At 48.8% G+C, this 27,474-nt stretch overlaps 1 protein-coding gene across 1 annotated transcript in view; it reads right to left on the reverse strand.

The window, feature by feature from the left end:
* The window catches only part of POLR2A (RNA polymerase II subunit A), a 52,765-nt gene that overhangs the window by 3,664 nt on the left and 21,627 nt on the right, over nucleotides 1–27,474 (reverse strand). The window contains exons 2-27 of the mRNA XM_069767656.1: nucleotides 25,284–25,416; nucleotides 25,043–25,179; nucleotides 24,795–24,968; nucleotides 24,424–24,705; nucleotides 22,614–22,775; nucleotides 21,434–21,654; nucleotides 21,143–21,275; nucleotides 20,936–21,060; nucleotides 20,652–20,862; nucleotides 13,619–13,828; nucleotides 13,372–13,540; nucleotides 13,156–13,250; nucleotides 12,870–13,073; nucleotides 12,571–12,793; nucleotides 12,231–12,414; nucleotides 8,360–8,531; nucleotides 8,179–8,284; nucleotides 7,872–8,077; nucleotides 7,573–7,797; nucleotides 7,245–7,491; nucleotides 7,068–7,168; nucleotides 6,444–6,548; nucleotides 6,104–6,286; nucleotides 3,289–3,492; nucleotides 3,010–3,196; nucleotides 2,802–2,915 (exon numbers count right to left, since the gene is read on the reverse strand). Of these exons, the coding sequence (XP_069623757.1) occupies nucleotides 2,802–2,915; nucleotides 3,010–3,196; nucleotides 3,289–3,492; nucleotides 6,104–6,286; nucleotides 6,444–6,548; nucleotides 7,068–7,168; nucleotides 7,245–7,491; nucleotides 7,573–7,797; nucleotides 7,872–8,077; nucleotides 8,179–8,284; nucleotides 8,360–8,531; nucleotides 12,231–12,414; nucleotides 12,571–12,793; nucleotides 12,870–13,073; nucleotides 13,156–13,250; nucleotides 13,372–13,540; nucleotides 13,619–13,828; nucleotides 20,652–20,862; nucleotides 20,936–21,060; nucleotides 21,143–21,275; nucleotides 21,434–21,654; nucleotides 22,614–22,775; nucleotides 24,424–24,705; nucleotides 24,795–24,968; nucleotides 25,043–25,179; nucleotides 25,284–25,416 (4,513 nt within the window). The remainder of the gene's footprint in view (nucleotides 1–2,801; nucleotides 2,916–3,009; nucleotides 3,197–3,288; nucleotides 3,493–6,103; nucleotides 6,287–6,443; nucleotides 6,549–7,067; nucleotides 7,169–7,244; nucleotides 7,492–7,572; nucleotides 7,798–7,871; nucleotides 8,078–8,178; nucleotides 8,285–8,359; nucleotides 8,532–12,230; nucleotides 12,415–12,570; nucleotides 12,794–12,869; nucleotides 13,074–13,155; nucleotides 13,251–13,371; nucleotides 13,541–13,618; nucleotides 13,829–20,651; nucleotides 20,863–20,935; nucleotides 21,061–21,142; nucleotides 21,276–21,433; nucleotides 21,655–22,613; nucleotides 22,776–24,423; nucleotides 24,706–24,794; nucleotides 24,969–25,042; nucleotides 25,180–25,283; nucleotides 25,417–27,474) is intronic.

A 27,474-nucleotide genomic window follows, 5' to 3' on the forward strand; every position in this document is an offset into this window, starting at 1 on the left:
ACATTTCCCACATGTCAACTTTACAGCAGCACAATTTTGGAAACAATTTTTTTTTTGTTTGGAAGTTATAAGGGTTAAAAGTTGACTAGCGATTTCTAATTTTTACAAAAAAAAAAAACTTTTTTTTGGGGGGGGGGACCATCTCACATTTAAAGTCACTTAGACAGGTGTTCATGACAGAAAATACCCAAATGACACCATTCTAAAAACTACACCCCTCAAGGTGCTCAAAACCACATTCAAGAATTTTATTAACCCTTTACTTGCTTCACAGAAAGTGAAGCAATGTGGGAGGAAAAAAAATTGACATTTACCTTTTTCTCTTTTTTTTAACATTTACTTCAGAACCAATTTTTTTAATTTTCACAAGTGTAAAAAGAGAAAATGAACCACAACATTTGTTGTCCAGTTTCTCCTGAGTACGTAGATACCCCATATGTGGGGGTAAACCACTGTTTGGGCGCACAGCAGAGCTCGGAAGGGAAGGAGCGCCATTTTGACTTTTTTCAATGCAGAGTTGGCTGGAATTGCGATCAGACGCCATGTCGCGTTTGCAGAGCCCCTGATGTGCCTAAACAGTGGAAACCCCTCACAAGTGACCCCATTTTGGAAACTAGACCCCCTTAAGGAACTTCCCTAGATGTGTGGTGAGCACTATGAACCCCAAAGTGCTTCACCGCAGTTTTGTAACGTAGAACCGTGAAAATAAAAAAAAAAAAAATTTTTTTCCACAAAAATGATCTTTTCACCCACAAATTTTTACTTTCACAAGGGTAATAGGAGAAATTGGACCATGAAAGTTGTTGTGCAATTTGTCCTGAGTATGCCGATACCCCATATGTGGGGGGACCACTGATTGGGCGCATGGGAGGGCTCAGAAGGGAAGGAGCGCCGTTTTGGAATGCAGACTTTGATAGAATGGTCTGCGGGCGTCATGTTGCATTTGCAGAGCCCCTGATGTGCCTAAACAGTAGAAACCCCCCACAAGTGACCCCCTTTTTGGGAACTAGACCCCCACCCCCCGAACAAGTTTATCTAGATGTGTGTTGAGCAGTTTGAAAGTCCAAGTGCTTCACAGATGTTTATAACGCAGAGTTGTGAAAAAAAAAAAAAAATTCCACAAAAATGATTTTTAGCCTGCATTTTTTTTTTTTTTTTTTTAAACTTTCCCAAGAGTAGCAGGAGAAACTGGACCCCAAAAGTTGTTGTCCAATTTGTCCTGAGTATGCTGAAGCCCCATATGTGGGGGTAAACCACTGTTTGGGTGCACGGCCGAGCTCAAAAGGGAGGGAGCACCATTTGACTTTTTCAACGCAAAATTGGCTGGAATCAATGGTGGAGCCATGTCGCGTTTGGAGACCCCGATGTACCTAAATAGTGGAAACCCCCAATTCTAACTCCATCACACCCCTAACCATAATCCTAATCGCAACCCCAACACACCCCTAACCCTAATCCCAACCCGAACCCTAACCTAACCCTAATCCCAACCCGAACCCCAACATACCCCTAACCCTAATCCCAACCCGAACCTAACCCTAATCCCAACCCGAACCCCAACATACCCCTAACCCTAATCCCAAGCCGAACCTTAATCCCAACCCTAAGGCTTCTTTTACACTTCGAGTATTTTGTGGCCCGTATTGCCACAATTTTCACAGACTGCAAAAAAAACTTGTGGATTGCCGTTGTTCGGGTTTGCAATACTATGGCAAAAGTATTAGGGAAAAAAAAATAAAGGCGGTCCGCAAAACCAGAAGTCACGGTGCACCGCAAAAACAACCTTCCATTGTTTTTGTGGCCCTATTGAATTACAATGGGGGCCGCGTCCGTTAGCCGTGAAAAATATCAGGCAGGCTCGATATTTTTTCACAGCTGTAAATGCGGCCCTCACGGCCATAAGGCGCTCCATAGAATTATTGTGGCCCCATAGAAATCTATTGGGACCGCAAAAACGGGACGCAAAACCACACTAAGTGTAAAAGAAGCCTTACCCCAACCCTAATTTTAGCCCCAACCCTAACGGGAAAATGGAAATAAATACATTTTCTTTGTTTTACTATTTTCCCCTAACTAAGGGGTGATAAGGGGGTATTTTCTATTTTTTTTAATCAGTGTGAAACCCTATCACAGTGACCAAAATGAACCAAAAGGAAAAATCTTCCTATCCTCGTTGGGTGCACTGCGCATGCACCCGCCATTTTAAGGCTTATCGGCGGTCGTTAGGGGTTAAGGAGTCAGTGTCTACAGAGTAGAGCAAGACACCAATGGAGGTCTGCCTTAGTCAGCGATTAATTCTACTTTTATATTGGGTGCACCAATATTTGGAAAGTGGCCCGGAGAACACAGACAATGCCATGAAGTCACCGTTGTGATAAAACATCACACTGGTCCATCCTGCTGCCAGGACTATGGTGTGGTACAATATACCATAGTCTGACCCCCCAGTCATTGTTCCAGGTCACCCACAACTTGGGATTACATCGACTCAGTGATGGGCCCCCAGTCGTGTGGCAAAGTCTCCAAAACGTCCCAGAAAAAAAAAAAAAAAAAAAAAAAAAAAAAAACACACACAACCCCAGGCCACCGGTGCCGCTTTGAGCTGCCTGTGACCTAAACCTGCTCCCATGGCTGCAGCGTCTCCGGACATGTTGGTCTCCATCTCTTGGTTGGTGAGCCAAGATCACCACCAACCTTATAAGAAGTAAATCCTAGAAAGCGCATGTAACCATATAATACAAGACTTCAGAGCACAGCAGCTTTAAAGCTCTGGACTGCGCTTCTACCCCTCTCCGACATACCTAGACTCGGAGACCATGCTCCGTAGGCCGGCGTAGCACCTTGGTTCCAAGGAGTCATTGCAGGAGACATTCCCCCCATCGGGCTTGGGGCAGTTCCGAAAAACATTCCAGTTGCTGAATAAAACAAGAGCACAGATTAGAAGGTAAATCTTAATGGGGGGAGGGGGAAATCAGATGTAGATGTGAAGCCGATCCCATCTATACTCACGTCCTGCAGCTCCAAGACCCGGAATATTTGTAGGAATCTCCATTCCAAATTTACATTTCTCTGCATCCAATAAAAGATCAAAGCAGCCAGTGCCAGCGGGCGCCAACTGCCCCAGCATGATGTTCTCAGACACGCCCTTCATGGGATCAGTCTCACCGTGAGCGGCCGCCTCCATGAGGACATCCACCTGTCAGGGGAGAAAAAAGAAGAAGGAGCAGGAGGTAAATCCAGAGTCTGAGACACAAACAGCCATCACCTGAACAGAGGCGCTGCACCTACCGTTTCTTCAAAGGAACATTTCATGAGCGGCCCGGTGTCCTGCCTGTTCACACCGTGACGAGTGATGGCCATCAAGTGGCCTCTGCAGGTCATCGTGTCACAGAGAAGGGCCAAGTGGCGATAGTTCACATAAGAACCGTCAAAGGAAATTACATGGTACAGTTCTCTCTCCAGCGCTTTCCTGACAGCCTCGATTCCAAGAACCTGGAAGAGAAAGATGTCAAGATGAACCCAACTTACAAGAGGAAAGAGGCAAAACCGACACCGGACTTAGGCTGTATGATCCGCACGCGTACGTATCTTTAACATGGTGTACGCAGGGACAAGCGTTTGCATGCGGATGCGAACACATGCGTCATCCGGCGAACGCAAAATGTTGCATTTTTTGACAATATTGACAATATTGTGCAATCATGCACATGTAAATGATTGCATCAAGAAAATGCATTACTGTCTATGGGAACGCATTGGTACGCAAGGAAGTATCGAATAGAGCTGTAAAGGGCGCAGTAAGTGACAAAAAGAAAGCATTTAGAGAACTAAAGGAAGTAGGTAGTGAGGAGGCATTAAATAAATACAAAAAAATAAATAAATTCTGTAAAAAGCAAATCAAGGCAGCAAAGATTGAGACAGAGACTCATTGCCAGAGAGTAAAAATAATCCTAAAATATTCTACATAAATAGTAAGAAACTAAAAAATGATCGTGTTGGCCCCTTACAAATAGTCTGGGTGAGATGGTGGATGAGGATGAGGAAAAAGCCAATATGCTAAATGACTTTTCTCATCAGTATTTACACAAGAAAATCCCATGGCGACAATATGACTAGTGATAAAAATTCCCCATTAAATGTCACCGGCTTAACCCAGCAGGAAGTGCGGCGGCGTCTAAAAATCACTAAAATTGACAAATCTCCGGGCCCAGATGGGATCCACCCTCGAGTACTGCAGGAATTAAGTACAGTCATTGATAGACCATTATTTTTCATCTTTAATGACTCCATAATAACTGGGTCTGTGCCACAGGACTGGCGTATAGCAAATGTGGTGCCAATATTCAAAAAGGGAACAAAAACTGAACTCGGAAACTATAGGCCAGTAAGCTTAACCTCTACTGTGGGTAAAATCCTGGAGGGCATTCTAAGGGACGCTATACTGGAGTATCTGAAGAGGAAGAACCTCATGACCCAGTATCAGCACGGGTTTACTAGGGACCGTTCATGTCACACTAATCTGATCAGCTTCTATGAAGAGGTAAGTTCTGGTCTGGACCAAGGGAACCCAGTAGATGTAGTGTATATGGACTTTTCAGAAGCTTTTGATACGGTGCCACACAAAAGGTTGATACATAAAATGAGAATAATGGGGATAGGGGAAAATATGTGTAAGTGGGTTGAGAGCTGGCTCAGGGGTAGGAAACAAAGGGTGGTTATTAATGCAGCACACTCGGACTGGGTCGCGGTTAGCAGTGGGGTACCACAGGGGTCAGTATTGGGCCCTCTTCTTTTTAACATATTTATTAATGACCTTGTAGGGGGCATTCAGAGTAGAATTTCAATATTTGCAGATGACACTAAACTCTGCAGGGTAATCAATACAGAGCAGGACAATTTTATATTACAGGATGATTTATGTAAACTAGAAGCTTGGGCTGATAAATGGCAAATGAGCTTTAATGGGGATAAATGTAAGGTCATGCACTTGGGTAGAAGTAATAAGATGTGTAACTATGTGCTTAATTCTAAAACTCTGGGCAAAACCGTCAATGAAAAAGACCTGGGTGTATGGGTGGATGACAAACTTAAATTCAGTGGCCAGTGTCAGGCAGCTGCTACAAAGGCAAATAAAATAATGGGATGCATTAAAAGAGGCATAGATGCTCATGAGGAGAACATAATTTTACCTCTATACAAGTCACTAGTGCGACCACACTTAGAATACTGTGCACAGTTCTGGTCTCCGGTGTATAAGAAAGACATAGCTGAACTGGAGCGGGTGCAGAGAAGAGCGACCAAGGTTATTAGAGGACTGGGGGGTCTGCAATACCAAGATAGGTTATTACACTTGGGGCTATTTAGTTTGGAAAAACGAAGACTAAGGGGTGATCTTATGTTAATGTATAAATATATGAGGGGACAGTACAAAGACCTTTCTGATGATCTTTATAATCATAGACCTGAAACAGGGACAAGGGGGCATCCTCTGCGTTTGGAGGAAAAAAGGTTTAAGCATAATAACAGACGCGGGTTCTTTACTGTAAGAGCAGTGAGACTATGGAACTCTCTGCCGTATGATGTTGTAATGAGTGATTCATTACTTACATTTAAGAGGGGACTGGATACCTTTCTGGAAAAGTATAATGTTACAGGGTATATACACTAGATTCCTTGATAGGACGTTGATCCATGGAATTAGTCTGATTGCCGTATGTGGAGTCGGGAAGGAATTTTTTTCCCCAATGTGGAGCTTACTCTTTGCCACATGGGTTTTTTTTTGCCTTCCTCTGGATCAACATGTTAGGGCCTGTTAGGTTAGGCTATGGGTTGGACTAGATGGACTTATAGTCTTCCTTCAACCTTAATAACTATGTTACTATGTTATGAATGCGTATTGAACGCATGCGTAATTCAGACTGCGCATGTCCAGGAAATGATGTCACCACCTCCACCATGCTCATAAATGCAAACATGCCAAAACGCAGGCACACGCAGCATTTATTTTTGCGTCATGCATAAAATGATGAGGAGGCGTAAGCACGCGGTTGTGCATGCAGATGATACACTGTGCAGAGAAACACCAATGTGAACCTAGACTTACAGTGAAGATTTCCACGATGTCGTTCGATGTCGTCCTCACAGGATCCACATCTTTTTCACTCAGAACCCTCATGAGGCTGACGCCGTCTGTCTCCAGGATCCATTCCTGAAGAGCCTTGAACTCTCCATCCTCCGTCAGAATTATCTTCTTTTTGTTGTCAGTCTGTGGCAGGTGCATGTAAACCTGCGTAAACAAATAGTTAAGCAAAAAACCATGACAAGCTACAAAAACCATGCATTTTAACAGCCATCAGGACCCGCTTTGATGAAAAAGACGTTTGTTTACAGTAGTGGGCGACGAGAGAACGTCCCTGCACACCAGACTTCAGAGGGTCCCCTACCTTACTGATCTGCTCAATCCCCTGTAGAGTCATATCTGTCAGCATATTGGACTCAATGCAACGAAGGAAGACGTCATCGTCCATCTTGTCCACCACCTCTTCTTCCTGAACGCAGAGAGTCATAAGGTTAGAAACACTCCAAGGTTGTGACTCTTAAGGTACCGTCACACTCAGCAACTTTGCAAAGAGAACGACAACAATCTGTGACGTTGCAGCGTCCTGGATAGCGATCTCGTTGTGTTTGACACGCGGCAGCGATCTGGATCCCACTGTGCCATCGATGGTCGGAGCTAGAAGTCCAGAACTTTATTTCGTCGCCAGGTCAGCGTGTATCGTCATGTTTGACATCAAAAGCAACGACGCCAGCAACGAGCATAGGGCCCCTAGATGTGTGTCAGATCGGTACACTCCGGCTGTTTGACATGGAGCTAACAACCAGCGAGAACGATAAGTGAGTCGCCGTTACGTCACTGGATCGCTCCTGCATCGTTCTGGAGCTGCCGTGTTTGACGTCTCTACAGCGACCTAAACAGCGACGCTGTAGCAATCGGCTCGTTGTCTATATCGCTGCAGCGTCGCTGAGTGTGACGGGACCTTTACACTGCTTTAGAGACTTTTTCTCACCTCTTGCATCTTGTTCTCCTCACTGTTCATGATCCTTATCCTCAGAACCAGCTTCTCAGCATTATCATCATTAAATATACAGTTGAGATCATCGCCAAAGCCTGGAAAGAAGATACAAGACATGAGGACGGCAGCGGTAGGAGACTGGACGGGCACATAATGAATCCCACAATTCACCTGCATTGATCTTCTCTGCGATCTGCTCCATGGTCAGTTTACGGTCAGTCATGTGCTTGCGGTCAAGCTCCACACGAAGCAGCCATGGGGAAATCCTGGTGACATCAAAGTCTGGCATCTCGTAGTAGACGTTCACCCACTCCTGGTCTTCAGCCACCACGGTATTTTGTGGGTTTGGATCATAGTAAATGGCAGTATTAGCTGTAACTTTCCGCAGAGTTGTGTGCTCCAAGCGGCACAAAATGTCCTGAACAAGCAGACAAGTGTGAGAGGCTCGTCCGGCAGGATGGGAGCATAAGAAGGCACCATAACATGCTATGAGACGAACCTTGGCACGCTCGGCATCTCGAGCAGATTGGCCCAGTAAGAAGACTGTGAGGGAAGGAGTCTTGGGTTTCTTTGAGATATTAATTAACTCTTTCAGACGAGGAACTCCCAGAGTGACGTTTTTGGCTGAGACACCGGCATAGTGGAAAGTGTTCAAGGTCATCTGAGTGGCTGGCTCACCAAGAGACTGAGCGGCCAGTGCTCCGACCATCTCTCCCGGATGAGCCTGCAGAAAAGGGAATCATTAATACTCCAGAGTAGCGTGTCCAGCAAGATGCACAGCAGCCGCACAACACTTACAATAGCCTGGTTGAATTTAGACTCAATTTCTCCCAGCAGCCAGTCGAAGGCCTCAACACTGAGTCGGAACTCCTCCACCATCCGGCGACTGCACAGCGTGGAGCGCAGGTGAATGTTAAACAGGAGCGTGGCGTTCTCCTGGGCCTGGCGACTCAGAGGATCATCTCCATTTACAATTACCAGCTTCTTACTCAGATCCTTCACGCCTTACAAAGGAAATACAAGATTAACTGTCATAAGGGCGAGAAGGCGACAGAGGACATTATATATGCATTATTGCCAGCAACCAGTACTGCACAATGCTCACCATCCACCACTTTGATAGGGTGCAGATCTGAGGGCATGCGGGTGTTTATGTGGAATATCTTCTGGGCATTCCAGATCATCCTGAGGAGATTACACGGTAGGACCACCTGAAGGAGACAAGCCATAGTCAGTACTGAGACCTCCACACAATACCAATCGGTTGCTGCGGAGTTGGCAGTTACCTTGCTGTCACCAGTAGGGAAGATAACCCGCAGGACCTCTCTGTCTTCCTTCATCTTGTCAAACTCCTTCTCCAGCTCATTCTGAATGTGGGCATTGCTGAGGATATCTTTCACCACGTCTTCCTGCAGAGTTCGCCTCAGAGCTCGCTCATTAGCGTAGTCGAATTTAAATCTGAAAATAGAGGCCAACGTCAGCATGAGCCCACCCAGGAGCCCCACAGACTGGCACCAGCACGAGCCCGACCTGCAAGCTAAGACACACACAGGCTGGCACCAGCCCCCCCAGCCAATAGCCCCATACCGGCTGGCACCAGCACAAGTCCCAGCATTAGGCCAAGACACGCACAAAGGCTGGCACCAGCACGGACTAAGATATCCACACAGGATGGCACCAGAACGGACTAAGATATCCACACAGGATGGCACCAGCCCCCCCAGCCAATAGCCCCATACCAGCTGGTACCAGCACAAGTCCCAGCATTGGGCCAAGACACGCACAAAGGCTGGCACCAGCACGGACTAAGATATCCACACAGGATGGCACCAGAACGGACCAAGATATCCACACAGGCTGGCACCAGCCCCCCCAGCCAATAGCCCCATACCAGCTGGCACCAGCACAAGTCCCAGCATTAGGCCAAGACACGCACAAAGGCTGGCACCAGAACGGACTAAGATATGCACACAGGATGGCACCAGAACGGACTAAGATATCCACACAGGCTGGCACCAGCCCCCCCAGCCAATAGCCCCATACCAGCTGGCACCAGCGCAAGTCCCAGCATTAGGTCAAAAGACCCGCACAAAGGCTGGCACCAGAACGGACTAAGATAGCCACACAGGCTGGCACCAGCCCCCCCAGCCAATAGCCCCATACCGGCTGGCACCAGCACAAGTCCCAGCATTAGGCCAAGACACGCACAAAGGCTGGCACCAGCACGGACTAAGATATCCACACAGGATGGCACCAGAACGGACTAAGATATCCACACAGGATGGCACCAGCCCCCCCAGCCAATAGCCCCATACCAGCTGGTACCAGCACAAGTCCCAGCATTGGGCCAAGACACGCACAAAGGCTGGCACCAGAACGGACTAAGATATCCACACAGGATGGCACCAGAACGGACCAAGATATCCACACAGGCTGGCACCAGCCCCCAGACAATAGCCCCATACCAGCTGGTACCAGCACAAGTCCCAGCATTGGGCCAAGACACGCACAAAGGCTGGCACCAGAACGGACTAAGATATCCACACAGGATGGCACCAGAACGGACCAAGATATCCACACAGGCTGGCACCAGCCCCCAGACAATAGCCCCATACCGGCTGGCATCCAGCACAAGTCCCAGCATTAGGCCAAGACACGCACAAAGGCTGGCACCAGAACGGACTAAGATATGCACACAGGATGGCACCAGAACGGACTAAGATATCCACACAGGCTGGCACCAGCCCCCCCAGCCAATAGCCCCATACCAGCTGGCACCAGCGCAAGTCCCAGCATTAGGTCAAAAGACCCGCACAAAGGCTGGCACCAGAACGGACTAAGATATCCACACAGGATGGCACCAACCCCCAGACAATAGCCCCATACCGGCTGGCACCAGCGCAAGTCCCAGCATTGGGCCAAGACACGCACAAAGGCTGGCACCAGAACGGACTAAGATATCCACACAGGATGGCACCAGCCCCCAGACAATAGCCCAATACCAGCTGGCACCAGCGCAAGTCCCAGCATTGGGCCAAGACACGCACAAAGGCTGGCACCAGAACGGACTAAGATATCCACACAGGATGGCACCAACCCCCAGACAATAGCCCCATACCGGCTGGCACCAGCGCAAGTCCCGGCATTAGGCCAAGACACGCACAAAGGCTGGCACCAGAACGGACTAAGATATCCACACAGGATGGCACCAACCCCCAGACAATAGCCCCATACCAGCTGGCACCAGCACAAGTCCCAGCATTAGGTCAAGACACGCACAAAGGCTGGCACCAGCACGGACTAAGATATGCATACAGGATGGCACCAGCCCCCAGCATGGGCCCGCCCACAAGCTAAGACACAGGAGAGCACCAGCGTAAGCCTCACCCACAAGTAAAGGCAGGCACACTGGCCAGCCCGAGCATGGGCTCTCCCACGAGCGAAGACACAGGCCAGCATCAGCACGAGCCCCACCCGTGAACCAAATACACAAAAGGCAGTCACCAGCCCGACCCAGAGACCGGCATCTCAGCACGAGCCCCATCCATGAGCTAAGACAGGCACACAGGGCGGGACCAGCAACACCCATGAGCAATGGCAGGCACACAGGTTGGCACCAGCACCACCCTCGAGCAAAGATAGGCACACAGGTTGGCACCAGTGCAAGCACCACCCGTGAGCAAAGACAGGCACACAGGCTGGCACCAGCACCACCCTCAAGCAAAGACAGGCACACAGGCTGGCACCAGTGCAAGCACCACCCGTGAGCAAAGACAGGCACACAGGCTTGCACCAGCACCACCCTCAAGCAAAGACAGGCACACAGGCTGGCACCAGTGCAAGCACCACCCGTGAGCAAAGACGCAGGCTGGCACCAGCACCACCCTCGAGCAAAGATAGGCACGCAGGCTGGCACCAGCACCACCCTCGAGCAAAGATAGGCACACAGGCTGGCACCAGGGCAAGCACCACCCGTGAGCAAAGACAGGCACACAGGCTGGCACCACCACCACCCTCAAGCAAAGACAGGCACACAGGCTGGCACCAGGGCAAGCACCACCCGTGAGCAAAGACAGGCACACAGGCTTGCACCAGCACCACCCTCAAGCAAAGACAGGCACACAGGCTGGAACCAGTGCAAGCACCACCCGTGAGCAAAGACGCAGGCTGGCACCAGCACCACCCTCGAGCAAAGATAGGCACGCAGGCTGGCACCAGCACCACCCTCGAGCAAAGATAGGCACACAGGCTGGCACCAGGGCAAGCACCACCCGTGAGCAAAGACAGGCACACAGGCTGGCACCAGCACCACCCTCAAGCAAAGACAGGCACACAGGCTGGCACCAGGGCAAGCACCACCCGTGAGCAAAGACAGGCACACAGGCTGGCACCACCACCACCCTCAAGCAAAGACAGGCACACAGGCTGGCACCAGGGCAAGCACCACCCGTGAGCAAAGACAGGCACACAGGCTTGCACCAGCACCACCCTCAAGCAAAGACAGGCACACAGGCTGGCACCAGTGCAAGCACCACCCGTGAGCAAAGACGCAGGCTGGCACCAGCACCACCCTCGAGCAAAGATAGGCACGCAGGCTGGCACCAGCACCACCCTCGAGCAAAGATAGGCACACAGGCTGGCACCAGGGCAAGCACCACCCGTGAGCAAAGACAGGCACACAGGCTGGCACCACCACCACCCTCAAGCAAAGACAGGCACACAGGCTGGCACCAGGGCAAGCACCACCCGTGAGCAAAGACAGGCACACAGGCTGGCACCACCACCACCCTCAAGCAAAGACAGGCACACAGGCTGGCACCAGGGCAAGCACCACCCGTGAGCAAAGACAGGCACACAGGCCGGCACCAGCATCACCCAGGCCAGCAGCAGGAGCAAGACACACCAGCGTGAGCCCACCCAGAAGCTGCTCACAGGCCAGCATCTTGACAAGCCCCACATCAGTAGGACCCCATAAAGGAGCCCTACAAGGCTTCAGCACAAGCCCCAGCTGAGCCCACCCAAGAGCCCTACACACAGGCCAGGGTTAGCATGACTGACCACCTTCAGCACAAATTGCCGTCTTGAGTAAACACACACACACACTTCGCCCTTACAGGCATAGCATTCAGCTCCCACCCACCTAAAGCCCACACTCACTTTTTCTCAAACGCTTTGTTAGAAGGTTTCAGCGTGGCCAGGTTCTGGAACTCCACGCCTTCTCCAGCCAGACCATCCTCGCCGTACCGCAACTGTACCACCTGATTGATGGAGTTACGTACTGTAGCATCGTACTTCACCATAACAGACTCCATAGACTTGATCAGACGTCTCTGGATGTAACCTGGCGAGAGGCAAAAGGAAATCTTAATAGCTTTACCCCTTCAGGAGAGGTTTTTGGCTCTACATTCAGATATGGACCTGCTTATAGTAAGTCCTGACCACTGATGCCCCCCCATGTAGCAAGTTAGTGTGGACAGACAGGGGATAAAAATCGCACCTGTCTCAGCAGTCTTCACAGCTGTATCAATTAAACCCTCTCTTCCTCCCATAGCATGGAAGAAAAACTCTGTTGGAGTAAGGCCGGCGAGGTAGGAGTTCTCCACGAAACCTCTGCTCTCTGGGCCGTAATCATCTTTGATGAAGTGAGGCAGTGTCCGATGTTTGAAGCCAAATGGGATGCGTTTACCCTCCACATTCTGCTGACCGACCACAGCGATGACCTGGAAGAGAAGGAAATCAGGTCTGCGCACACTGCATATGCTGACCACTGCCACCTTCCACCAAACCACTGCTCACCTGGGAGATGTTGATCTTGGAGCCCTTTGCTCCTGACACCACCATGGACTTGAAGTTGTTATACTCAGATAAAGACTTCTGGGCAGACGAGCCAGTCTTATCTCTGGCATCATTGAGGATTCGGTTCACCTGGTTCTCAAAAGTCTGACGTAGGGTGTTTCCAGGTGTGGGCTCCAGCTCATTGTTATGGGCCTTCTCAATGACCTGCACAGAAGACGAAACTGAGGGCTCAGACCATTACTTGGGCAGCCCAGGCTTCTCAGAACTAAAATGCCAAAAGCCTCACCTCTATCACATCCTGCTTGGCTTTTTTGATGGTGTTCTGGATATCCTGGTAAGTCTTTGCATCAGCAATAGAGTCTCCGATCCCAATAGTGTGACCTACAGAAGAAGAAAGCTACAACTATCAGAAGAGTCCACAGCAATGTATACATCATACACACAGGGCAGACACCAGGAAGACCACTCCACCCCCAGTAGACCCTTGTAACCGTACACCCACCCTCAATGAGCAGCCAGTTATTGATGACAGTCTGGATATTTGAATAGAAGAGACGAGTGACATCATGTCCCATCTCCAGATACGAGATATGGACCAGCGATCCTGCCGATGTCCCCAGCGATTTCTTACACAAGATCCCCATGATCAGCTCTCCATTCTCCACAATGACCTGAAGAGGATAAAAAACGTGGTTTAGCAGCAGCTTAGACCAGAGCTCTGCCTGATATCAGGACCATTCACTACTCACCTTTGTGTCCCCTGGAGAAATGTGTTTATAAGGACCACTGTCCTCATCATCCGGGTGGGTGCTGTGAGTCCGGATAACATTAATGTGCCCTGGAACAATCAAAGAGAAAATCTGCTTCCCGGTCCAGAGAGGACGAGGCTTCAGGATGGCTGGCTGAGGAACCTTCCCATCCCACGTGGAGAGAAACATCAGCAAATTCATCACCTCCCCCTAAAAGGGGAACACAAAACATCATAGAAACCCAGCAAAGCCCGGCCTAAGCAAATCACACATGACTAGTGAGGTCCAGACAAGAGTACAGCTTAACGACAGCATACAAGACAAGCAAAGTACGGAGCGGAGCATGGCCCAAGTGCTTCATACAAGACCAATGAGGTCCAGACATGAGCCTGGCCCAAGCACAGCACACCATACAAGACTAGCAAGATACAGAGAAGAGCCTGGCCCAAGCACAGCACACCATACAAGACTAGCAAGATACAGAGATGAGCCTGGCCCAAGCACAGCACACCATGCAAGACTAGCAAGATACAGAGAAGAGCCTGGCCTAAACACAGCACACCATGCAAGACTAGCAAGATACAGACACGAGCCTGGCCCAAGTGCTTCATACTAGACCATCGAGGTCCAGACATGAGCCTGGCCCAAGCACAGCACACCATACAAAACTAGCAAGATACAGAGATGAGCCTGGCCTAAACACAGCACACCATACAAGACTAGCAAGATACAGACACGAGCCTGGCCTAAACACAGCACACCATACAAGACTAGCAAGATAAAGAGAAGAGCCTGGCCCAAGCACAGCACACCATACAAGACTAGCAAAGTCCAGACAAGAGCACAGCTTAACGACAGCATACAAGACAAGCAAAGTACGGAGAGGAGCATGGCCCAAGTGCTTCATACGAGACCAATGAGGTCCAGACATGAGCCTGGCCCAAGCACAGCGCACCATACAAGACTAGCAAGATACAGAGATGAGCCTGGCCCAAGCACAGCACACCATACAAGACTAGCAAGATACAGACACGAGCCTGGCCCAAGTGCTTCATACTAGACCATCGAGGTCCAGACATGAGCCTGGCCCACGCACAGCCCACCATACAAAACTAGCAAGGATACAGAGATGAGCCTGGCCTAAACACAGCACACCATACAAGACTAGAAAGATACAGACACGAGCCTGGCCCAAGCACAGCACACCATACAAGACTAGCAAGATACAGACATGAGCCTGGCCTAAACACAGCACACCATACAAGACTAGAAAGGTCCAGACAAGAGCACAGCTTAACGACAGCATACAAGACAAGCAAAGTACGGAGAGGAGCATGGCCCAAGTGCTTCATACGAGACTAATGAGGTCCAGACATGAGCCTAGCCCAAGCACAGCCCACCATACAAAACTAGCAAGATACAGAGAAGAGCCTGGCCCAAGCACAGCACACCATACCATACGAGACAAGCAAGGTACGGAGAGGAGCATGGCCCAAGTGCTTCATACGAGACCAATGAGGTCCAGACATGAGCCTGGCCCAAGCACAGCCCACCATACAAAACTAGCAAGATACAGAGATGAGCCTGGCCTAAACACAGCACACCATACAAGACTAGCAAGATACAGACATGAGCCTGGACCAAGCACAGCACACCATACAAAACTAGCAAGATCCAGAGATGAGCCTGGCCTAAACACAGCACACCATACAAGACTAGCAAGGATACAGAGATGAGCCTGGCCCAAACACAGCACACCATACAAGACTAGCAAGATACAGAGAAGAGCCTGGCCCAAGCACAGCACACCATACAAGACTAGCAAGATACAGAGATGAGCCTGGCCTAAACACAGCACACCATACAAGACTAGCAAGATACAGACACGAGCCTGGCCCAAGCACAGCACACCATACAAGACTAGCAAGATACAGACATGAGCCTGGCCCAAGCACACCACACCATACAAGACTAGCAAGATACAGAGAAGAGCCTGGCCCAAGCACAGCACACCATATAAGACTAGCAAGATACAGAGATGAGCCTGGCCCAAGCACAGCACACCATACAAAACTAGCAAGATCCAGAGATGAGCCTGGCCTAAACACAGCACACCATACAAGACTAGCAAGGATACAGAGATGAGCCTGGCCCAAACACAGCACACCATACAAGACTAGCAAGATACAGAGAAGAGCCTGGCCCAAGCACAGCACACCATATAAGACTAGCAAGATACAGAGATGAGCCTGGCCCAAGCACAGCACACCATACAAAACTAGCAAGATCCAGAGATGAGCCTGGCCTAAACACAGCACACCATACAAGACTAGCAAGGATACAGAGATGAGCCTGGCCCAAACACAGCACACCATACAAGACTAGCAAGATACAGAGAAGAGCCTGGCCCAAGCACAGCACACCATATAAGACTAGCAAGATACAGAGATGAGCCTGGCCCAAGCACAGCACACCATACAAGACTAGCAAGATACAGAGATGAGCCTGGCCCAAGCACAGCACACCATATAAGACTAGCAAGATACAGAGAAGAGCCTGGCCCAAGCACAGCACACCATACAAGACTAGCAAGATACAGACATGAGCCTGGCCCAAGTGCTTCATACGAGACCAATGAGGTCCAGACATTAGCCCGGCCCAAGCACAGCACACCATACAAGACTAGCAAGATACAGAGAAGAGCCTGGCCCAAGCACAGCACACCATACAAGACTAGCAAGATACAGAGAAGAGCCTGGCCCAAGCACAGCACACCATACAAGACTAGCAAGATACAGAGATGAGCCTGGCCTAAACACAGCACACCATACAAGACTAGCAAGATACAGACACGAGCCTGGTCCAAGCACAGCACACCATACAAGACTAGCAAGATACAGACATGAGCCTGGCCCAAGCACAGCACACCATACAAGACTAGCAAGATACAGACATGAGCCTGGCCCAAGTGCTTCATACGAGACCAATGAGGTCCAGACATGAGCCCGGCCCAAGCACAGCACACCATACAAGACTAGCAAGATACAGACACGAGCCTGGCCCAAGCACAGCACACCATACAAGACTTGCAAGATACAGACACGAGCCTGGCCCAAGCACAGCACACCATACAAGACTAGCAAGATACAGAGAAGAGCCTGGCCCAAGCACAGCACACCATACAAGACTAGCAAGATACAGAGAAGAGCCTGGCCCAAGCACAGCACACCATACAAGACTAGCAAGATACAGAGATGAGCCTGGCCTAAACACAGCACACCATACAAGACTAGCAAGATACAGACACGAGCCTGGCCCAAGCACAGCACACCATACAAGACTAGCAAGATACAGACACGAGCCTGGCCCAAGCACAGCACACCATACAAGACTAGCAAGATACAGAGAAGAGCCTGGCCCAAGCACAGCACACCATACAAGACTAGCAAGATACAGAGATGAGCCTGGCCCAAGCACAGCACACCATACAAGACTAGCAAGATACAGAGATGAGCCTGGCCTAAACACATCAAGCACACAAGAGCTAAATATTGCGATTGTGCACTACCGAGTGAGGGGCCAGAGCAGCAATGGAAATACACTGAAAATGAAGAAGTTTATCATGGCACTCCAAGAGTGCAATCAGAATATGAAATATGGCTTTACTATAGTGTCAGCATAAGGCTCAAGTGTGTACAATGAGCCAACATTTCAGTCACATGTGGACCTTGGTCGCGGCCTTAACAGAGATAGAGAGAAATACGATTATGAATTAATTAAGTCAGCTACACACCATTACAAATGGAGGGTAAACGGTGCAAATATGGAAGCCCAAGATGTCCAAGGGGTTCATGGAAGTAGTTACTCTCCACCACGCGAGCGCGGACCTCTTGTGGGTCATGCCGTCTCTGGCCACAGCCTCCTGACCTCAGTTCACTGCGCCAGTGCAGACACTGTTTCCGGACGCTACCTTCCTGCACGAGCCAGCTCATGTGCCCGGTATTTACAGTCACAATACGATATATACAAGACACTACTTTGGACACATAAGCGCACGTCCTTTCCCCTTAAGCCACGCTTCAAGGTGGCGAAAAGCGTGGGGTTTGCCTCCTCTTCACCAACATGCTGGCAGCAGGTTTAACCTTGGTTTGAGTCCCTTATGGGGCATTTTGCCTCTTTATTGGTGTCATTATTGTGATTATTTACTATTCACATCTAAGCCTCTATCCCTTATTTTGTTATTGATACCTTTGCTTTACAGGTGGGTCTTTTACCCTCACAAAAACCATCTTGCAGTAACGATGTGCAGTTATTTGATCTATCAGGGATGGCAGGCTTGTTAACTAGATCCACTCTGTTCTTGGGATTTAACTAACCATACCATCTTATCAAAACCAGTTTTGTGGTTTTAATTTGCTTACTTATTTATATATTACTAGAGATGGTGGTCCGATTCTAACACATCGGGTATTCTAGAGCAGGGGTCCCCAACTCCAGTCCTCAAGGCCCACCAACAGGTCATGTTTTCAGGATTTCCTTTGCATTGCACAGGTGATGCAATTATTACCTGGGCAAGACTAAGGAAATCCTGAAAACATGACATGTTGGTGGGCCTTGAGGACTGGAGTTGGGGACCCCTGCTCTAGAGTATATGTAGTTTATTTATGAAGATTTAAGAATAATGCAATGAATACACTTGATTCGACCGGCCGGGCGCGACCAATCAGTCATGCGTGGTTCGTATCCCGCGCCAATTCGCGGCCGGACTGCGCCGATCGGGCGAGGGCTGGCTCCAGGTTTTTGAGGGCCCCGGGCGAAAGAGTCTCCGTGGGCCCCCCCCTATAACACATACCACAGAAACAGCAGAGAAATATCACACGGCCCACGCAGTACATCACACGGCCCACGCAGTACATCACACGGCCCACGCAGTACATCACACGGCCCACGCAGTACATCACACGGCCCACGCAGTACATCACACGGCCCACGCAGTACATCACACGGCCCACGCAGTACATCACACGGCCCACGCAGTATATCACACGGCCCACGCAGTATATCACACGGCCCACGCAGTATATCACACGGCCCACGCAGTATATCACACGGCCCACGCAGTATATCACACGGCCCACGTAGTATTTAAAGAGAACCTATCACCCCCCAAAATCGTTGGTGAGGTAAGCTCACCGTCATCAGGGGCTTATCTACAGCATTCTGTAATGCTGTGCAGTGCGCAGGCGCCGGAAAGGTCAGAGAGGCCCGGCGCCTGCGCACTGCAGTACTTTGCTCTGCCCTCAACAGGGCAGAGCAAAGTACGCCTGTGCCGGAGCCGCGGCGTGAAGACCAGAAGAGGACGTCATGGAATGAAGATGGGAGGCGCTGTTCCGGACCGGAGACACCCATTTGACCGGACCGCAGCGGGACCGCCCCTGGGTGAGTAAAATCTAACCTCTTATTCTCCTCTTTCAGGTTACATCGGGGGCTTATCTACAGCATTACAGAATGCATTACAGAATGCTGGAGATAAGCCCTGATGACGGTGGGCTTACCTCACCATCGATTTTGGGGGCAACAAGTTCCCTTTAACACAGCCCACGTAGTATATAGCAGTGTGGGCACCATATGCTTGTTAAAAAAGAAAAGAATTAAAATAAAAAATAGTTATATACTCCCCTTCTGGCGGCCCCCGGCTCCAGCCCAGGCCTTTAGCGATGCTCCCGCCAGGTCCGTTCCCAGTAATGCTTTGCTGCAATAACCCGCGATGATGTAGCCGTCTCGCAAAACCGCTGCGTCATCTGGGGTCATTACCGCAACGCATTACTGGGACCGGAGCATCAGGAGGAGCGGGAAAAGCTGCCGGGGACGCCGGAAGGTGAGAATATCACTATTTTTTTTTATTATTTTTAACATTATATCTTTTTACTATTGATGCTGCATTGGCAGCATCAATAGAAAAAGTGAAGCGGTGTTTAAATCCCGCCCGGCCAATTGACCGTAGACAATTATATATATAGATGATGATCTTTATTGCTTATGTGTGTGCATATGTGTATTTATGATCCTTATGTCATTCTGTGATCAGTGGGGTTAGAGCACTACTTTACATTACATTGAATGATTTATTTTATTTACACCTGACACCAAGTTTCGATTTATACCTGCCATCATCATTATTATTATTATATCTTCGCATTTTCCTGCATTTGTAGCTGGCACTTTGGAGTAGGCTTGCTTTGGTCCCCACACGGACCACTAGTGAGTTTTTTGGTATAGCAATTTCAGGCTTTTTTAAATTGTTTTTCATTCATTGTCCTTGTTTAGTGTCTTTATGTATTCAATAAAATTTGTTTAAACATATTTTATGGTATAACAATACTCTGAATTTATAGGGGTGATCATGACCATTATACAGACTGCTTTTTACTGCTCTTTCAAGATGCCCAAGGGGTAGGACAGTGATGACCGAGATACTAGGCGGAAGAAAGGATGGCGCTTTGGGGGAATCCGTCCAGAAGTATTAGACCATGTCATTAATTCATAACATTATGCTTTTAGATCTGTTTAGTGTGAAGGCCGTGACCACAAAGTCCACATACGACAATGAAGCTTTCCACAGATGCAAAAATAAATAAAAAAAAATCAAATCTCTTTAGTGTATCCCTTGAACTGCAGGTATTAATGTCTTTTACAGTATACTATGAGCCTGGCCTGACCAGTACTGTTTATGGTCAGGCATGAGCCTGGCCTAACCCCAACACATTATACAAGACTAGCAATGCCCAGAAAGATGAGCCTAACCCGAATACACAGCAGAGGTAAAAGGACAACAAGACGACAAATGCTTAGGAGCTCAGCCTAACTGCATCTCCAGGATACAAGTCTAAAAAAAAAATCCAGAGATAAGCCTGACCTAACAGTACGCGAGTACATAACATTTGGAACATTTGTGTAATTAGACCTTTATCTGGAGAAATGGAACAATGCGGACCTTCTCCACAGCATCTGACTAATTCAGTTGATCACTCACCCTTTCCAGGAAAACGTCCCGTTTTGTGAATTTCCTAACTGCGGTCAGCGTGTCCTGTACAATTCCCATAACTGGTCTGTTGGACTGAGGAGTGACGATCATACGAGGTACCATGGCGAGCTCCTGGATCTCTGCCCGCGTCTCCAGAGACTGCGGAAGATGCAGATTCATTTCATCCCCATCAAAGTCAGCGTTGTATGGAGTGGTGACACTGGAAATAAAGAACTGCTAAGCCACTGAACTAAAAATGGCACAAAAGGCAACATATCAGATAAAGGACCTACCTGAGGTTCAGTCGGAAGGTGGACCAGGGCAGAATGCGGACTCTGTGCCCCATCATAGACATTTTGTGTAGCGTCGGCTGTCTGTTAAAGATGACGATATCCCCATCACACATGTGTCTCTCCACCTGGAGGGAAGCAGAGAGGAGGCATTAGAGTCTTTTAGGTCTGTGCTTTCCCTAATCCTAAGGGCATCACAAAGCCCCTCACCTTGTAGCCAATCTGTAAATGCAGGTCACTGGGTTTAGGGTGAAATCTAAGATCAATGCGATCCCCATTATCTCGAATGATGTATTTGGCTCCAGGGTACTGACTGTTTCCTCGTCTCACCAGCTCCTGCAGCCTGAATACAAGAAATAAAGGCTGAAGCATTAGAGCTGCATGATGCAAAAAGCCTTGTCACATGCGACTAGCCGGCCTGTAGCTCTGCGACCCATCTGGCTGTGGCCCACAGGATATATAGATAACAGGAGGAGGACCATAAGACATCTGGGAACTCACCTATCAATGTTGAAGGGAGTAACGATCTCTGGAAAAGTCATATTTGCAGCAATCGACCTCGGGACTCCAACTTGGTCAATGGAGAGGTTGGGATCAGGGGTGATAACTGTTCGAGCAGAGAAATCTACACGTTTTCCCATCAAGTTTCCTCGGACTCTCCCTTCCTTCCCCTTCAGTCGCTGCTTCACAGACTTCAGAGGACGGCCAGACTTTTGCATGGCCTAAGGGAGTAAGGCAGAGGGTAAGAACTTGCAGGATTCATAGGGAGCAGAATATGGTGCCGCCGTCTTCATAGAAGTTAGAGTCGGGAGGGACCTCAAGGGTCCTCGTGTCCAACTCCTTGCTCAGTTCAGGATCCACTAAACCATCTCAGACATATAATTTGCTTAGGGGACCTTCAGTTCCCTTAGCTACATCATGTATAAACATGTTGAATAAGTAAGAAGAAAATCCAGCTCTGGAATAAAAAAAAAAAAAAAAAATCAAATTTATTTCCACATATTACAATTCAGAAAAAGCTGCTTGGGAATGACTGCACAGCTATTCCAGAAAAGAAGCCATAAGTCAGCTGAACGTGTTTCGAGCACACATGGTGCTCTTTGTCCACAGCATGATATGTCTTGTTGGGCTATTCAAGTTTATGCTGTGGACAAAGAGCACCATGTGTGCTCGAAACGCGTTCAGCTAACTTATGGCTTATTTTCTGGAATAGCTGAGCAGTCATTCCCAAGCAGCTTTTTCTGAATTGTAATATGTGGAAATAAATTTGATGATTTTTTTATTCCGGAGCTGGATTTTCTTCTTACTTATTCAATATTGGACATTGGGAGGTGGCTTTTTCCTTGTTCGGATGTTCCTGTGGACTTTCTTGGATTTGCTGATGGGGGCGAGCTGAAACCGAACCTTTTTCATTGTTCATAAAAATGTTGACAACCACTTGGACCAGGACAGAGCCTTGTGGTACCCCACTTGAAACACTCTTCCAATTGGATGTGCAAGCATCACCACTCTGCGGATGATCACTCAGCCAGCTACAAATCCACCTAACCGTAACCTTGTCAATCCCATACTTGGTCATTTTTTCAATAAGGATAGTATGGGATACTTTTATCAAATGCTTCTTTTCTCAATGCTCCAGAAAACGCCGGCTGATGGCCGTTCCACTAATTTCATCACTTACCCTAGGAAGGCCAGGTAGCTCATTGTCTATCATCGTGGCAACATGGAACTGCAGGAGCTTCACGTCGTCGGCAATTACGTGGGCTGCGGCTCCGTTCTGTTCATTCCGCCTCAGCTGGTTGTTAATTTTGACAATATCTGCAAGTTTGTGGGTCAGATCGTCCTGAGGGCAGAAAGATTAGAAGACATGTATCAGTACATACAGTACAGAGCAAAAGTTTGGACACACCTCATTTAAAGATTTTTCATGACTATGAAAATTGTAAATTCGCACTGAAGGCATCAAAACTACGAATTAACACATGTGGAATTATATACTTAAAAAAGTGTGAAACAACTGAAAATATGTCTTATATTCTAGTAGCCACCTTTTGCTTTGATGACTGCTTTGCACACTCTTTGCATTCTCTTGATGAGCTTCAAGAGGTAGTCACCGGGAATGGTCTTCCAACAATCTTGAAGGAGTTCCCATGATGCTTAGCACTTGTTGGCCCTTTTGCCTTCACTCTGCGTCCAGCTCACCCCAAACCATCTCGATTGGGTTCAGGTCTGGTTACTAGAGGCCAGGTCATCTGGCGTAGCACCCCATCACTCTCCTTCTTGGTCAAATCGCCCTTACACAGCCTGGAGGTGTGTTTAGGGTCATTGTCCTGTTGAAAAACAAATGATGGTCCAACTAAACGCAAACCGGATGGAATAGCATGCCGCTGCAAGATGCTGTGGTAGCCATGTTGGTTCAGCATGCCTTCAATTTTGACTAAATCCCCAACAGTGTCACCAGCAAAGCCCCCCCACACCATCACACCTCCTCCTCCATGCTTCACGGTGGGAACCAGGCATGTAGAGTCCATCCGTTCACCTTTTCTGCGTCGCACAAAGACACGGTGGTTGGAACCAAAGATCTCAAATTTGGACTCATCAGACCAAAGCACAGATTTCCACTGGTCTAATGTCCATTCCTTGTGTTCTTTAGCCCAAACAAGTCTCTTCTGCTTGTTGCCTGTCCTTAGCAGTGGTTTCCTAGCAGCTATTTTACCATGATGGCCTGCTGCACAAAGTCTCCTCCTCTTAACAGTTGTTGTAGAGATGTGTCTGCTGCTAGAACTCTGTGTGGCATTGACCTGGTCTCTAATCTGAGCTGCTGTTAACCTGCGATTTCTGAGGCTGGTGACTCGGATAAACTTATCCTCAGAAGCAGAGGTGACTCTTGGTCTTCCTTTCCTGGGGCGGTCCTCATGTGAGCCAGTTTCTTTGTAGCCCTTGATTGTTTTTTGGCACTGCACTTGGGGACACTTTCAAAGTTTTCCCAATTTTTCGGACTGACTGACCTTCATTTCTTAAAGTAATGATGGCCACTCGTTTTTCTTTACTTAGCTGCTTTTTTCTTGCCATAATACAAATTCTAACAGTCTATTCAGTAGGACTATCAGCTGTGTATCCACCAGACTTCTGCTCAACACAACTGATGGTCCCAACACCAAACCTGACAGGGCACACCTGTGAAGTGAAAACCATTCCCGGTGACTACCTCTTGAAGCTCATCAAGAGAATGCCAGGAGTGTGCAAAGCAGTCATCAAAGCAAAAGGTGGCTACTTTGAAGAACCTAGAATATAAGACATAACAAAGTGTGAAACAACTGAAATTAAGTATATAATTCCACATGTGTTAATTCATAGTTTTGATGCCTTTAGTGTGAATGTACAATTTTCATAGTCATAAAAATACAGAAAAATCTTTAAATGAGAAGGTGAGTCCAAAATTTTGCTCTGTATTGTACTTACCACCCACATGCCCAATGACCTGGACCTACCTGGTTCCTGGCTGACCCTTGCATTACGACTGCAGGCCGCACAGACAGAGGAGGTACTGGCAGAACAGTGACAATCAGCCACTCGGGGCGAGCGTATCGTGGCTCCATTCCCAGGATGAAGCACTCCTCGTCTGTGATGCGCTTGAATATCTCATGGACCCGCTCAGGGCTCAGCAGGATCTTCTTCTCCTGCGAGTCCTCGTTTACATGCTTCCACTCTGCATACAGCTCCAGGCCTGTACGTCTGATCCTTGGTTGATAGCGACCACAGCCACCATGGCCCTGAAAGATGAAGACATGGAGTACAGAAGCAGAGTTACCCCGATACGGAGCCAACCCCGACAACCCCCAGCCAGTGACCTGCTCCCTACCTTCTCTTTCTGAATGTCTTCATCTCCTTCATTCTGATCCATCCCGAACTTGTTGTCCATCTCCTCACCCCCCTCACAGATGTTTTTGCCCTTACACAGCTCGTATACATGGGTCAGACGCTTCTTTGGTTGTCCTTTAGATTTTGTCAAAATGTCTTTTATTTTTGGGTTATTCTATAAAAATAAAATAAAAATGAAGTCTACGTGGAGAAAAACCATAGATGTCCCCCACAGACACCCCAACTTACCGCATCTACCAGTAACTTGGAGCAGAAGAAACAGACGCAACGTAAAACCTTCATGGTCTTCACCAGAAATCCAACATGAAAGACCGGCTTAGCAAGTTCAATATGTCCAAAGTGGCCCGGGCACTCCGTCATGTTCCCTGTCAGAAGACACCCACAAATGGGCATGAGATGGCAATAGGCACCCTGGTAGTACTACCTCACCAACCGCTAACTGCCCAGAGCAGTCACAGCGTGGACATACCTGCACATGTCTGACAGCGGCCGGTGCGCTCAACCACACCCTGACGAGGGTCCATCAAACCACCCAACTTGGGGCGACCACCCTCTGTGGTCTCAGGGTACTTAATTCCACCCTCAGTCACCGACATACGCTTCTAAAACACAAGAAAGCCAAGAGGTTAACAGGATGCTCAGACTGGGGGAAGAGAAATTTAGGACACCGCACTCAGGCTCCAAGAGCGACTGGGGTAGGGGGAGTTGCTGTGCACAGGCTCCGAGAGGGGGTATTGCGGCACACAGGATACAAGAGGGAGGGGGGCTGGAGTTGCAGCATACAAGCTCAGTGGTGTGTGTGTGTGCGTGTGCGTGTGTGTCACGGATCCCACAGTGCTTCCACCAATTTGTCACGTACCAGCTCTCAGCACGTGACTCCGGGCTGCGCCTGCAAGGGTTAATCTATCTCCCCTCTCTCAGTCCAGCATTCAACCTTTGTCTTATGCTGTAATGGGAGCATAAATCACACACCGACCCAGGCCACACACCCGCTCACACACGCTGCCACCACTCACCAAACACATGGGTGAGGAGTCCCGGAAATATTACCAATACTGTCTACCACTCATAAGGATCAAACTGTTTAAGGATATGGATTCTTTAGAACATACCAGGTTCAACTTGTTAAAGTTTTATGCTTTAATACAAAAAGGTACAGTGCTTACAGTAAAGAAAAAGGTATAAAAATATGGTAATAAAAAGACATACAGATACATGTGTACATGTATGTGCATTAGAGATCGCGGCGGCCATTTTCCCAAAGCCGAGTTTGCATCTCGGCTTTGGGAAAATGGCCGCCGCGATCTCTAATGCGCACGCGCGGCATCCCGCGGCCATTTTCCTGAAGCCCCGTGCAGCAGAGCACTCGATCTGCGCACGCGCGGCCCCAGGGAGATGGCCGCCCCCACCGACGAAAGGGATGACAGCGCAGATCGCGCGCTGCTTGTTCACGTGCCCACAGTGGATTAGTCACTTCAACAGGCGCACACCACTACGCCACCAACGTAAAGCTGAGGAAGAACCAGCGCTGTGAACACGCCCTCCCGACCTGACCAGCCTGATTGACAGGCGAAAACGGCGACTTTGGTAAGTTATTTCTCAGCATAGGTGGGGAATCGGGGTACACTACATACACTATAGTAACACACAGCGCAGGCCCTATTTAACAGTATTTATATCTCAATCTCAAAAAACGGGGTGACAGGTTCCCTTTAAAGTGGTGCAGCGCTTTATGGGGTTCATTAGCTATTATCGCCAGTTCATTCCTCATTTCACAACTTTGGTAGCTCCCTTGGTAGCCCTCACCAAGAAGGGAGCAAATCCCAAATTGTGGTCTGAGGAGGTCTCCGAGGCCTGTAACTCCATAAAGTCACATTTCGCCAGCGCTCCCACTCTACATTGCCCCGATGTAGATAAGCCGTTTATAATGGAGGTGGATGCCTCTTCCGTTGGTGCTGGAGCAGTCCTCTTCCAAAAGGATGCTCAAGGTCGGAAGCATCCTTGCTTCTTTTCCAAAACCTTCACACCAGCAGAGAGGAATTATTCCATCGGGGACAGGGAGTTGCTAGCAATGAAGTTAGCCTTCTCAGAGTGGAGACATCTCTTGGAGGGGGATCATTTTCCCTTCCAAGTATTCACTGACCACAAGAATTTGGTTTATTTACAGACCGCCCAGCGGCTAAATTCTCGCCAGGCTAGATGGTCCTTGTTCTTCTCTCGGTTCCATTTCACCCTCCATTTTCTTTGGCTACTTCCACACTAGCGTCGGATTCGGCCCGTCGCAATGCGTCGGGCCGAGATTCCGACGCTAGCGTTTGATGCGCTGCACAATGGAGGCAGCAGATGCATTTCTCCGGCGCATCCGCTGCCCCATTGTGGGGTGCGGGGAGGTGGGGGCGGAGTTCCGGCCACGCATGCGCGGTCGGAAAAAGCGGTCCGTCGGCAGCAAAAAACGTTACATTTAACGTTTTTTGCTCCCGGCGGTTCGCCAAAACACTGTGCAACTGTCGCACGACGGTTTGCGACGTGTGTCAATACGTCGCAATGCGTCGGTAATGTTACTCTATGGGGCAAAAACGCATCCTGCAAACAACTTTGCAGGATGCGTTTTTTCCCCTAAACGACGCATTGCGACGTATTGAAAACAACGCTAGTGTGAA

Source organism: Ranitomeya imitator, chromosome 4 (genome assembly GCF_032444005.1).
Source record: "Ranitomeya imitator isolate aRanImi1 chromosome 4, aRanImi1.pri, whole genome shotgun sequence".
NCBI classification, from domain to species: Eukaryota; Metazoa; Chordata; class Amphibia; order Anura; family Dendrobatidae; genus Ranitomeya; species Ranitomeya imitator.